A 13573-nucleotide genomic window follows, 5' to 3' on the forward strand; every position below is an offset into this window, starting at 1 on the left:
GTCTTATGAAGGAGTAGCCTTGATGATCACGGTGAGGAAGGATTGCCTTAAGTTTGCCGTTATGTATATATAATACACACAGTGGGGCAGAAAAGTATTTAGTCAGCCACCAATTGTGCAAGTTCTCCCACTTAAAAAGATGAGAGAGGCCTGTAATTTTCATCATAGGTATACCTCAACTATGAGAGACAAAATGAGAAAAAAAAATCCAGAAAATCACATTGTCTGATTTTTAAAGAATTTATTTACAAGTTATGGTGGAAAAAAAATATTTGGTCAATAACAAAAGTTAATCTCAATACTTTGTTATATACCCTTTGTTGGCAATGACAGAGGTCAAACATTTTCTGTAAGTCTTCACAAGGTTTTCACACACTGTTGCTGGTATTTTGGCCCATTCCTCCATGCAGATCTCCTCTAGAGCAGTGATGTTTTGGGGCTGTCGCTGGGCAACACAGACTTTCAACTCCCTCCAAAGATTTTCTATGGGGTTGAGATCTGGAGACTGGCTAGGCCACTCCAGGACCTTGAAATGCTTCTTACGAAGCCAGTCCTTCGTTACCCAGGCGGTGTGTTTGGGATCATTGTCATGCTGAAAGACCCAGCCACGTTTCATCTTCAATGCCCTTGCTGATAGAAGGAGGTTTTAACTCAAAATCTGACGATACATGGCCCCATTCATTCTTTCCTTTACATGGATCAGTCGTCCTGGGCCCTTTGCAGAAAAACAGCCCCAAAGCATGATGTTTCCACCCCCATGCTTTACAGTAGGTATGGTGTTGCTTGGATGCAACTCAGCATTCTTTCTCCTTCAAACACGACGAGTAGAGTTTTTTCATCTGACCATATGACATTCTCCCAATCCTCTTCTGGATCATCCAAATGCTCTCTAGCAAACTTCAGACGGGCCTGCACATGTACTGGCTTAAGCAGGGGGACACGTCTGGCACTGCAGGATTTGAGTCCCTGGCGGCATAATGTGTTACTGATGGTAGCCTTTGTTACTTTGGTCCCAGCTCTCTGCAGGTCATTCACTAGGTCCCCCCGTGTTGTTCTGGGATTTTTGCTCACCATTCTTGTGATCATTTTGACCCCACGGGGTGAGATCTTGCGTGGAGCCCCAGATCGAGGGAGATTATCAGTGGTCTTGTATGTCTTCAGTTTTCTAATAATTGCTCCCACAGTTGATTTCTTCACACCAAGCTGCTTACCTATTGCAGATTCAGTCTTCCCAGCCTGGTGCAGGTCTACAATTTTGTTTCTGGTGTCCTTTGACAGCTCTTTGGTCTTGGCCATAGTGGAGTTTGGAGTGTGACTGTTTGAGGTTGTGGACAGGTGTCTTTTATATTGATGAGTTCAAACAGGTGCCATTAATACAGGTAATGAGTGGAGGACAGAGGAGCCTCTTACAGAAGAAGTTACAGGTCTGTGAGAGCCAGAAATCTTGCTTGTTTGTAGGTGACCAAATACTTATTTTCCACGATAATTTGCAAATAAATTCTTTAAAAATCAGACAATGTGATTTTATGGATTTTTTTTCTCATTTTGTCTCTCATAGTTGAGGTATACCTATGATGAAAATTACAGGCCTCTCTCATCTTTTTAAGTGGGAGAACTTGCACAATTGGTGGCTGACTAAATACTTTTTTGCCCCACTGTATATATAAAATCCCATAAGAGCCTGAACAGAAAAATAGAGACCAAAATATAATTCTTTAGTATTCAAATAATTCTGCAAAGAATATATATTAAGTAATACTTTAAAGAAGCTTACCATTCATGAAATATGATTAAAGAAAAATCATTTGCAAAATATTAAAAAAATAAAATATATAAAAATTTTTTTTAAGTGAAACAATTTTATTTACTTTAGTTATAAATGCACTGAAAAGTAAAAAATAAATTCTTTTTTAACCATAATTTTTGTGGTTATATGTGACTAAATAAAATCGTGGAGCGCACATAAATGAACCCATTCAGTCAATTAATAGAATGGCTACTTTCATCATAAAATATAAAAAAAAACAACATTGTGATTCCCCATCATGTTAAACAAGTTTCAAAAATTGTTGGAATCAATTAATTTATGTGCACCCCAACATTTTATTTAGTCACAAAAAACCAAAGAAAAATGTATTTTTTCCTTTTTAGTGCATTTATAACTAAAGTAAATAAAATCGTTTTACTTAAAAAAGTGTTTTATATATTTTTTTACTTTTTGTTTTTTTTTTTTTAGTTGGAGAGCCCTTTCTTTCTCAAAAGTGTCTTTTGAGTGGTTAGTGAGCTGAAATGTGGCAAATTATTTTGATATTTAAAACTATTGAGTGCTTTTCCGTATCTGGAAATCTTATTCATGCTAGGTAAAAGGGCACAGGGGAATCATTCAAATACAGTGGAACTTTAAAGGATGCAGAACTACTTTAGAGTGAGTACGGAATGGGATAAGAATCTTTCCAAACAAAGTCTGTTTCATTGGAATTATGCATTTAACCATATTTTCTTCAATGTTCTTCTATTTAGATTTCCTCACTACAGACACAGATCCAGTCTCAGGAATCTGACTTGAAGAGTCAGGAAGACGAACTTAGCCGAGCAAAGGTGGAGTTAAATCGTCTACAGCAAGAGGAGGCTCAACTGGAGCAAAGCATTCAGGCAGGCAGAGTACAGCTGGAAACCATTATCAAATCCTTGAAGGCGACACAGGACGAAATCAATCAGGTGAGTCTGCTTCTCCATTCTCTCTGGCCACATTTAACTGTAAGCCACTAGGTGACAAGCTAATATTAATTTTTACTTGCTACATCCTGAGGATGAGCATATTGGGATAATTTGTCACCATATCTTGGCCATCTTTGAGTGTCTGTGTTTAGAACATAAGAAATTTGACAAATGAGAAGAGACCATTCAGTCCATCAAGCTTATTTGCTTAGCTAATAGCTAAGCTATTCCAGTATCTCATGCAGAAACATCTTAAAAGATTGTTAAGGTTTTTGCTTCAATTCCATGGTTTGGTAGTTTCTCACAACTCCTTAAGTAATTATCTGCTTTTCCGGATTCAGTCCTAAACACACTTTACATTAACTTCCACTGGAGTCTCTGGGTATGTGATCGACTTCTTAATTGAAAGAATTCATCTGGATCTAATTTATCAATGCCTTTGATGATTTTCAAGACTTAGATTAGGGCCCAATGCAGTCTGCTCTGCTCAAGTGTCTCTTCTCTGAACAGGTTCAAGTGCTGGTAGGTCTTTTTTGTAGCTTAGTGACCAGAATTGCACCCTGTACTCTAGGGGTGGTCTCCCTAATGCAATATATAGTCTAAGCATAACATCCTTCAATTTACAGTGCATCTGGAAAGTATTCACAGCGCATCACTTTTTCCACATATTGTTATGTTACAGCCTTATTCCAAAATGGATTAAATTCATTTTTTTCCTCCGAATTCTACACACAACACCCCATAATGACAACGTGAAAAAAGTTTACTTGAGATTTTTGAAAATTTATTAAAAATTTTAAAAAAATGAGAAAGCACATGTACATAAGTATTCACAGCCTTTGCCATGAAGCTCACAACTGAGCTCAGGTGCATCCTGTTTCCCCTGATCATCCTTGAGATGTTTCTGCAGCTTAATTGGAGTCCAACTGTGGTAAATTCAGTTGATTGGACATGATTTGGAAAGGCACACACCTGTCTATATAAGATCTCACAGTTGACAGTTCATGTCAGAGCAAACCAAGCATGAAGTCAAAGGAATTGTCTGTAGACCTCCAAAACAGGATTGTCTCGAGGCACAAATCTGGGGAAGGTTACAGAAAAATTTCTGCTGCTTTGAAGGTCCCAATGAGCACAGTGGCCTCCATCATCCATAAGTGGAAGAAGTTTGAAACCACCAGGACTCTTCCTAGAGCTGGCGGGCCATCTAAACTGAGCGATCGGGGAGAAGGGCCTTAGTCAGGGAGGTGACCAAGAACCTGATGGTCACTCTGTCAGAGCTCCATATGTCCTCTGTGGAGAGAGGAGAACCTTCCAGAAGGACAACCATCTCTGCAGCAATCCACCAATCAGGCCTGTATGGTAGAGTGGCCAGACGGAAGCCACTCCTTAGTAAAAGGCACATGGCAGCCCGCCTGGAGTTTTCCAAAAGGCACCTGAAGGACTCCCAGACCATGAGAAAGAAAATTCTCTGGTCTGATGAGACAAAGATTGAACTCTTTGGTGTGAATGCCAGGCGTCACGTTTGGAGGAAACCAGGCACCGCTCATCACCAGGCCAATACCATCCCTAACTTTGAAGCATGGTGGTGGCAGCATCATGCTGTGGGTATGTTTTTCAGCGGCAGGGACTGGGAGACTAGTCAGGATAAAGGGAAGATGACTTCAGCAATGTACAGAGACATCCTGGATGAAAACCTGCTCCAGAGTGCTCTTGACCTCAGACTGGGGCGACGATTCATCTTTCAGCAGGACAACGACCCTAAGCACACAGCCAAGATACAATATCAAAGGAGTGGCTTCAGGACAACTCTGTGAATGTCCTTGAGTGGCCCAGCGAGAGCCCAGACTTGAATCCGATTGAACATCTCTGGAGAGATCTTAAAATGGCTGTGCACCGACGCTTCCCATCCAACCTGATGGAGCTTGAGAGGTGCTGCAAAGAGGAATGGGCGAAACTGGCCAAGGATAGGTGTGCCAAGCTTGTGGCATCATATTCAAAAAGACTTGAGGCTGGAATTGCTGCCAAAGGTGCATCGACAAAGTATTGAGCAAAGGCTGTGAATACTTATGTACATGTGATTTCTCAGTTTTTTTATTTTTAATAAATTTGCAAAAACCTCAAGTAAACTTTTTTTCACGTTGTCATTATGAGGTGTTGTGTGTAAAATTCTGAGGAAAAAAATGAATTTAATCAATTTTGGAATAAGGCTGTAACATAACAAAATGTGGAAAAAGTGATGCGCTGTGAATACTTTCCGGATGCACTGTATATTCATATTAATTTGATGTAACTTAACATTTTTTAGAACATTAGAAATATTTAGGCAAGAACAGGCCATTCAGCCCAAAAAAACTTACTAGTTCTATCCAAGTAATTCTTCCAAAATAATCTCAAGTCTAGTTATGTAGGTCCCTAAAGTCCTAGTATCTACCACACTATTTTGGTAACATATTCCATGTGTCTATGGTTCTCTATGTGAAGAGAACTTCCTAATATTTGTGTGAAATTTTACCCTAAATAAGTTTCCAACTTGGTCCCCGTATTCTTCGTTTTATTTGCTTTTTTGATTGCTTCTGCACACTGCTTAGATAATGAGAATGTTGTGTCATTGTTAACCCCTAAGTCATTCTCGGAGGTTGCGTCCTGTAAAGATAGTGTCTCTTTTAATATATTTTTAATTGATGCTCCTTTTACCCACCCACCCACAATTTGCACTTTTACATGTGAAACTGAATTTTCCTAGTGTTTGTTTGCACAGTTCTGAGGATTTTCCAAGTCATTTTGAATTATTTTTTGCTACATCCCTTATCTGCTAGCCCTCCAATTTTAATATCATCAGTAAGTTACACAAGTTGGTTCTTCTACCCCATAATCTACATTATTAATTTAAATTGGAAAAAGTAGCATGCCAAAAACCGTCCCCTGGGGGACTTCACCGCTTGTCCCCAATTTTCCTCTAACCTGTACTCTTTGTCTCCTGTCAGTTAACCATCTTGAGATCAGGTTTTGTCGATTTCCTCTGATGCCAACAGCTTCTAATAAAAGAAAATGGCTAAATGTTCTGTGTGATGTGCTTTCCTTCTTCTCATGGTTCATTTCTGCCTTCCACAAGATGCTGTTGGTGTTATTGACTCTAGCCTCCATGGTCCTAAATTGAATTTAACAGGGTTTGGTGATGGGTGAATAGAACCATTTGTTGATAGAGGAAGAGTAGGTGGGACATAATCCAGGCTGTTCTCGGAAATGATGGGAGTATTGTTGAGAAATGGAAGGAGCATCTTTAGGAGTTTCTAAACTTTGCACACACAACTTTGCACAGGGCTAGTTCATCTCTGGCTGAGATTACTGCTGTGGTTTAAAAAGGTCGATGGTGGGAAGACTGCAGTGGGTGGATAGGAGCCTACTGGAAATACTTAAAGCACAACATTTTTTTTTTTCCTAACACGCTATTCATTTTTGCATAGAAGGCAAGTGACGTGCCTTGGGAATCACACTTTTTCACCTCCCAGGGATAGCCTATGCCTTGGTTCTGGACCAGAAACTTCCATCTGATAATTGAATCTCAGATTTGGAAGGAATAATGTGCATTCCATCTTGGATATAAAACAATGAAGTAGTTGTTTTCCCCTGTGTAGGTATTTGATGGGATTTACAATCTTGTCTACAGGTACTTTGTGAAACTGCAACTTCTTGACTATGACAGCAGTTCTTACCTGTGCACCTGCCAAGCGGACGTGTCGGCAGTGTCCCCTAACCCAATTTTTTTTTCTTTGGTTATATTCTTGAACTAGCAAAATACCCGCGCTTCGCAGCGGAGAAATAGTGTGTTAAAGAGGTTATGAAAAAGTAAAGGAAACATTTTTAAAATAACGTAACATGATTCTCAATGTAATTGTGTTGTCATTGTTATGAGTGTTGCTGTCATATATATATATATATATATATATATATACACACATATATATATATATATATATATATATACTAGCAAAATACCCGCGCTTCGCAGCGGAGAAGTACTGTGTTAAAGAGGTTATGTAAACATATATATACATAAACATACTGTATATACATAAATATATACATATACACATCCAGATATATATACATATATCAACATATATATACACATACCCGCGCTTCGCAGCGGAGAAGTAGTGTGTTAAAGAGGTTATGAAAAAAAAAGGAAACATTTTAAAAATAACGTAACATGATTGTCAATGCAATTGTGTTGTCATTGTTATAACTGTTGCTGTCTTTTATATATATATATATATATATATATATATATATATATATATTATATATATAATATACACACACACATAAACATTTATATACATATACATATATATACATATCTACATATACACATCTACATATATATACACACATACATAAACACACACATAAGACTTACTGAGTGAAACGGGCTTTCATTGACAATCATGTTACGTTATTTTTAAAATGTTTCCTTTTTTTTTCATAACCTCTTTAACACACTACTTCTCCGCTGCGAAGCACGGGTATTTTGCTAGTATATATATATATATATATATATATATATATATATATATATATATATATATATATATATATATATATATATATATATATATATATACATATACACACATACATGCAGTTTTAATAACACAGAAATCAATATAAACATTAACATCATTATCATATGAGAATATGAAGTAATATATAAGAAGCACATTTCATATAAATATAAATTATTAAACAGTAAAATCTTCTTCTGTAATTTGGTACCGTGGCAATTTGTGTGTCTGTCCAGGATTTTAAATGACCTGTAGCTCGCAAACCGTTTCACCTATACACTTGAAATGTGGTACACATATAGTACGTCACGTCTACTATCCGCTTTATGGGTGATGATTGTTTTACTCTTTTTATCTTTATTTTATTTTATTGTAGAATCAACTCCTATCTGCGCACAGCAGGGCAGCCGTGGGCGGATGCGTATGGTGTATTCACTCCATGTTATTGTGCATTGCGTTGTCAGTGGTATTTTGATAAAAGAATTTGAACAACATATAAGAAGCATATAAATTATTAAACAGTAAAACATTAACATTTAAGAAGTAAAGTTACATTAAGTAGTACTGCAGTGCCTTCGGGTATACCTCATTTTTTGTTTGCCCATTACATGCTTAAATGTATACATTTTTTGGTGCACCTACCCGAGAACACGCGACATATAACCGAGCGTGGGAGAAGCATGGATTTTAAACACGCGTTGAGTTGATCTGCTGGTCTCCCTCGTGGAATAACTGGTAATGTTTGACTAAAATCTACAGCGAGTAAAACGACATTACCTCCTATTTTTTTTTTTACGATCTCTGAGATCTTGCTTTTTTCGGTTCAAGGCTTCATAAGCTCTTTTATGTTGTATGGTGTACTTATCCCAAACCATCATCTTTGAATGTTGCAAGACTTTCGCCTTGTATGTAGATCGGGGTAATTACATTCATTGCATTCCTAGTCTGAATCACAATGTGATTGTATGGGTGGTTACCTGGCACTGTAGGGTTGCCACCCGTCCTTTAAAATACGGAATCGTGCCACGTTTGAGAATGAAATTGCGCGTCCCGTTTTGAATCAATACTGGACGGGATTTATCTCGTATTTTTTTTATCATTTTTTTTTTAAAGCAGCGTCTCATGCAAATCATCCCACACGCATTTTATGAAGATGCCTCCTTTCCTACTTTTGATTGGGTAATACTTGATGTCATCGTTAGTTTGATTGGTGTTTTTAACTGTCCAGTGAGGAGGGCGTGTCTTTTAAGTACAGTCTGCAAAGTGTTGGCACTGAGATGTGGTGTCAGCGCCATACTTGAAGCCCCTAACGTTGCGGTCAGCAAGTCGGCTAACATCCGCCATGTGCCGTCTTTCAGTTGCGAGAAGCAGATCATAGAATGGTTGAAACTGTTGCCCCTAACGTTGCGCCACGGCGTGTGGTTCGTTTATACCTCGTGTGTTCTCATTAAACTTTTATCTCGCGAATATGTTATTGCAATCCGCAGCGGGAGCGTTTCTATAAACTTAATTTAAACTTTCGTTTTACACCGTGCTTTCTTTCCCTTATGAACATGCTTGTATGCTTAACTCGCTCCGTTCTCAATTGTTTAATTAATTTTTTGCTCTTAGCTGTTCACGGCTCTTCCTCCATTTCCCCCTACTTCGTTCTTTTATCTCGCGAATATGTTATTGCAATCCTTAACGGGAGCGTTTCAATAAACTGATTGAAAATAGTTTTGTATTTACCTTTTTAGTAAAAGGCGAGCTTTTAAGCCTGAGAAATCAGCCCGTAAATGCACACGTTTAATTGCACATGTGTTAATATGTATGGTTACACAGTATTAAAAGACAGTGAACAACGTCAGTTACCTTTGTTCCCGCGTTTGATAAAAGGTGAGCTTTTAAGCCTGAGAAATCACCCCGTAAATGCACACGTTTAATTGCACATGTGTTAATATGTATGCTTACACAGTATTAAAAGACAGTCAAAAATTAACGTCATTTACCTTCGTTCCCGCGTGTGACTCGTGCTGTAAATCTCTTCCTTGTTTTTAGTTCACGTGATTACGTAGGAGGCGTGATGACGCGATACGTGACTCCGCCTCCTCCATTACAGTGTATGGACAAAAAATATGTTCCAGTTATGACCATTACGCTTTGAATTTCGAAATGAAACCTGCCTAACTTTTGTAAGTAAGCTGTAAGGAATGAGCCTGCCAAATTTCAGCCTTCCACCTACACGGGAAGTTGGAGAATTAGTGATGAGTGAGTCAGTGAGTCAGTCAGTCAGTCAGTGAGGGCTTTGCCTTTTATTATTATAGATAAAAGCGCACTCGTTTTGTTATACTTGTACCTTTTGTGAAGTGTTTATTTGATATCCGTCTTCACACATTATACACTTCATGCCAACATTTTGTCATTAGTGATGTGTTCAACATTTCTTCCTTCGCATTTTCTGTCATCCTATATTTACCCTGATTGTTGTAGACACGGAACATATATGAAGTGCATGTGTTCCAAATAATGATATATTATTTACACTATACAATTCCAGACCTACTTTCACACCCAGATAAACAGACTTGAGCTGGGAGAACTTTGTTTCCGATTTGAGCTGCACTGGTGGAAGATGGGATAGCAGGCTGCTTATGCTGATCAAGAAATTTGCAAAACAAAGACACTGATGAGGAGGTGCGAGGGAATTTAAGGTGGCCTGGGATTATGACTTTTTTCATAGGCTTCAGGGATTCTGGTGTTAAAAGTGATTAATATCCCCGTCATTTCATCTGCTGTAACAAATGCATTATACTACAAGCTAAACAGTTACAACTCACATCTGAGGCTGAGCACATCTGATTGTGATTTCAAAGAAGCACAGATCAGTTTCTTAAGTAACTCCTAAAGGGATAAAACTGCCAATAACAAAAGCCTGCGTGTGTCTTTGTGTTGGCTTTTTTTCCCATTAATAAGCACATTTTCCCCAATCTCACACTGAAATTCTCAAACACACAGCATTGCCAGACATGACTTCTACTGTTTTTCTTTTCGTTGTGTTGATGCAGTGCTGTACCATCACCACTGTTCTGCCTTTCATATGTAGTTCTTAATCACATTTTTCTCACATTATTGTGCCTTTTGAAGTTATTTGTATATTTGCGGTTACACAAGAGTGCAGTACTGACCTATCATTGTGACAGCACGACTAAAATAAAGTGATGCACTTGATGAATGAGAGCTAGAGGTAACAATATTAGTGTCGGACAAGTCACCATCAAGATAACGTTGCATACCTTGGCATGAATCTCTAGGGCCTCTAGAGCCCTCCTCAGGTTTATGGTGTTCTTCCCTGTGAGTTTCATTCCACATGGCTTACACTGGTTTTATTTTCATCAGCGCTGTAATTTAAGGTGGTCCATATGTCTGACTGCTTTTTTTGCCCGTGAATCTTGCTGGCTGGAAATTGCAGAGCAGAGAGGAGCAGGGTTCTGGCTGACATGATGATTTCCTGATGGCATCCAAACTAGTGTTATCCAATTTCATGCATGCATACAAATGTTTAAAATTACAACACTGCATTCATGCTCGTTATTTGTTGGCAGACCGCATCATGTGTAATAGAGATGAGCAGAGAGCTTTGCATCGATCATTGTCCAGTTGTTTGTAAAACTTTCATTTTGTCTACTTTTCGTCAACAGCAATTTTAAAAGCATTCGTCTTAGTTTTCATCATTAATGACTCATTTTTATTTATTTTTTGTTCCGTTTTTGACACATAACAAATGTTGTTGATGAGTATTTTTCGTTTGATTTTTTACCAACAAAATTAACACTAATACATAATTGATCTACTTACCTTAACTATTTTAGGGCGGGTGTTAACAAGTTGCAACGTAGGGTTGAAAGTAGAGAGGTAGAGGGTGATAATCGGCGGAAACGTTGAGAAAACTTGACATTACATCATAGGTAGATTCTCTTTGCTAGAAAGAAAGTTAGCTTCATTGACTTGACGTCGAATTTATTGCTGAGTCGGATTCCGATTTTGATGCAGGTTATCTGGAGATTGAAAACGAAAGTCAGGTACTTGCATCAGCTGATCAGTTCCCAGCTGATCATAGTGCCGAACACACTTGTGTAGCTGACACGCCTACATTATTGTTTGCCTGGGAGGGCTACACAGACATCGATCTGCCAGAGGCAAGCTGGCTACCAGACTTCACCAAACGATGTGGTGTGCTAGTGGACGCTATGGATTTCCAGCCACTCAGCTACTTCAGGCTGTTTTTTCTAGAAAGTGCCTTTCACCATATGAGTCATGAGTCAAACATGCATGTGAATTCACATACTGTAGAGGCTCATGGAACATAAAACAGAGTGACATTTGTCGTAAATATTTTATGGTGATTTATGTGTGAAACCATTGCTTTGTGTGCTTTTCAGAACATTTGAGTTTTTTGTTAAAAATTACTCAGCCCTGGGCCAAAACGGAAAAGAAAATAATTAGCTCCCAAAGAGTTATAGTAGCCCCTAGGATTGAGACCATTTGATAAAATGATAAAGAAAGATTTATTACCATTTACAAGGTGTTTCCATCTTCTTAATGGAAGGAGAAAGTGCAGAGAATCTGCACAGAGAGAAGGAGCCGTAACTTCAAACAATGGAATGAGCTAGTCACACGTCATAGCTTTGTGGCATATCCAATGTGTATCCCAAGACTGTAACTCTGTGAGTACAATAATAGATGCATTTCTTGTACTTACTACTAGTTTGTGGCCATTTGTTGTATTAAGTTTTTTGGTATTTGTTCCGTTTGTATCTTTTATTGCTTGGGGCACAGTGATTTCCACTGCTGCATCACAGCTTCGATCACATTTTTGGCTTCAATAACTGGTCCCGCATAGTTTTCAGAGGCTTCCCAAGCCCTCAGGTAAACTTAAACCTCCCCATTATAATTCCCTCAAAACCAGTTCAGTTCTTCTTTCCCCAATGACTTAAATGCATTTCACTTAGGTTGGCAAAGTTCATGAACATTTATGTGATTTTGGTAAACCCACACTTCATGAGGTTTGCTCATAACTAGTAACTGCAGATATACAGAAAAGGTTACTGTGCATTTTAGTGGATATAACAGCCTGTTTGCCCTCCTTTTTGTGGGCACTAGAAAATTCATTCCAGTATAAGATTTGCTTCATTTTATTGTTGGTTCCATGAACGATTTTATTAAAGCATAGCTGTCAATGTCAGTATTTGTTCAGTATAACTTGTTCTAGGATTGTCCGTGCCCATGTCATCCACAGTGATCAAACATATGACACAGTGAGTTTGCTTTCTGCCTTTTTTGTGGTTAATGCCATCATTAGCCATGTTCCTAGCACTTGTTAGCTGAATTCTTTCGCCAGTTTGGGAGTCTTCTGATGCACAGATTGAGAGACAGAGTTGTTTCCAGCCCCTTTTGTAAAATAAAATTGTTGCTCAGTTTCAGGCATTTTCAGATTTGAATTGTGTGTTGTTTTTTCTCGAAAATGATTTGCATTAACATCTTTGGACCAATGCACGTTGTGTTGCAGTCAGTGCTGACTAACCAGTTTGCATGTAAAGCTAAACTATTACTCACCAGAAGGTCCCCTATAAACAAAAAAAAAAATCTATTCCTTGTAAATTGACAAATAAGTACAGTGGTGTGAAAAACTATTTGCCCCCTTCCTGATTTCTTATTCTTTTGCATGTTTGTCACACAAAATGTTTCTGATCATCAAACACATTTAACCATTAGTCAAATATAACACAAGTAAACACAAAATGCAGTTTTTAAATGATGGTTTTTATTATTTAGGGAGAAAAAAAATCCAAACCTACATGGCCCTGTGTGAAAAAGTAATTGCCCCCTTGTTAAAAAATAACCTAACTGTGGTGTATCACACCTGAGTTCAATTTCCGTAGCCACCCCCAGGCCTGATTACTGCCACACCTGTTTCAATCAAGAAATCACTTAAATAGGAGCTGCCTGACACAGAGAAGTAGACCAAAAGCACCTCAAAAGCTAGACATCATGCCAAGATCCAAAGAAATTCAGGAACAAATGAGAACAGAAGTAATTGAGATCTATCAGTCTGGTAAAGGTTATAAAGCCATTTCTAAAGCTTTGGGACTCCAGCGAACCACAGTGAGAGCCATTATCCACAAATGGCAAAAACATGGAACAGTGGTGAACCTTCCCAGGAGTGGCCGGCCGACCAAAATTACCCCAAGAGCGCAGAGACGACTCATCCGAGAGGTCACAAAAGACCCCAGGACAACGTCTAAAGAACTGCA

At 38.3% G+C, this 13573-nt stretch overlaps 1 protein-coding gene across 11 annotated transcripts in view; it reads left to right on the top strand.

Annotated features, from left to right (window-relative positions):
- eps15l1a (epidermal growth factor receptor pathway substrate 15-like 1a) overlaps positions 1 to 13573 on the top strand; it is a 278411-nt gene that overhangs the window by 136205 nt on the left and 128633 nt on the right. For all 11 annotated transcript variants that reach the window (XM_051934981.1, XM_051934982.1, XM_051934983.1 and 8 more), the window contains one exon: positions 2521 to 2718. In XM_051934981.1, coding sequence (XP_051790941.1) covers positions 2521 to 2718 — 198 coding nt within the window. The remainder of the gene's footprint in view (positions 1 to 2520; positions 2719 to 13573) is intronic.

The sequence above is a fragment of the Erpetoichthys calabaricus genome, chromosome 12 (genome assembly GCF_900747795.2).
Source record: "Erpetoichthys calabaricus chromosome 12, fErpCal1.3, whole genome shotgun sequence".
Classification (NCBI taxonomy): domain Eukaryota; kingdom Metazoa; phylum Chordata; class Cladistia; order Polypteriformes; family Polypteridae; genus Erpetoichthys; species Erpetoichthys calabaricus.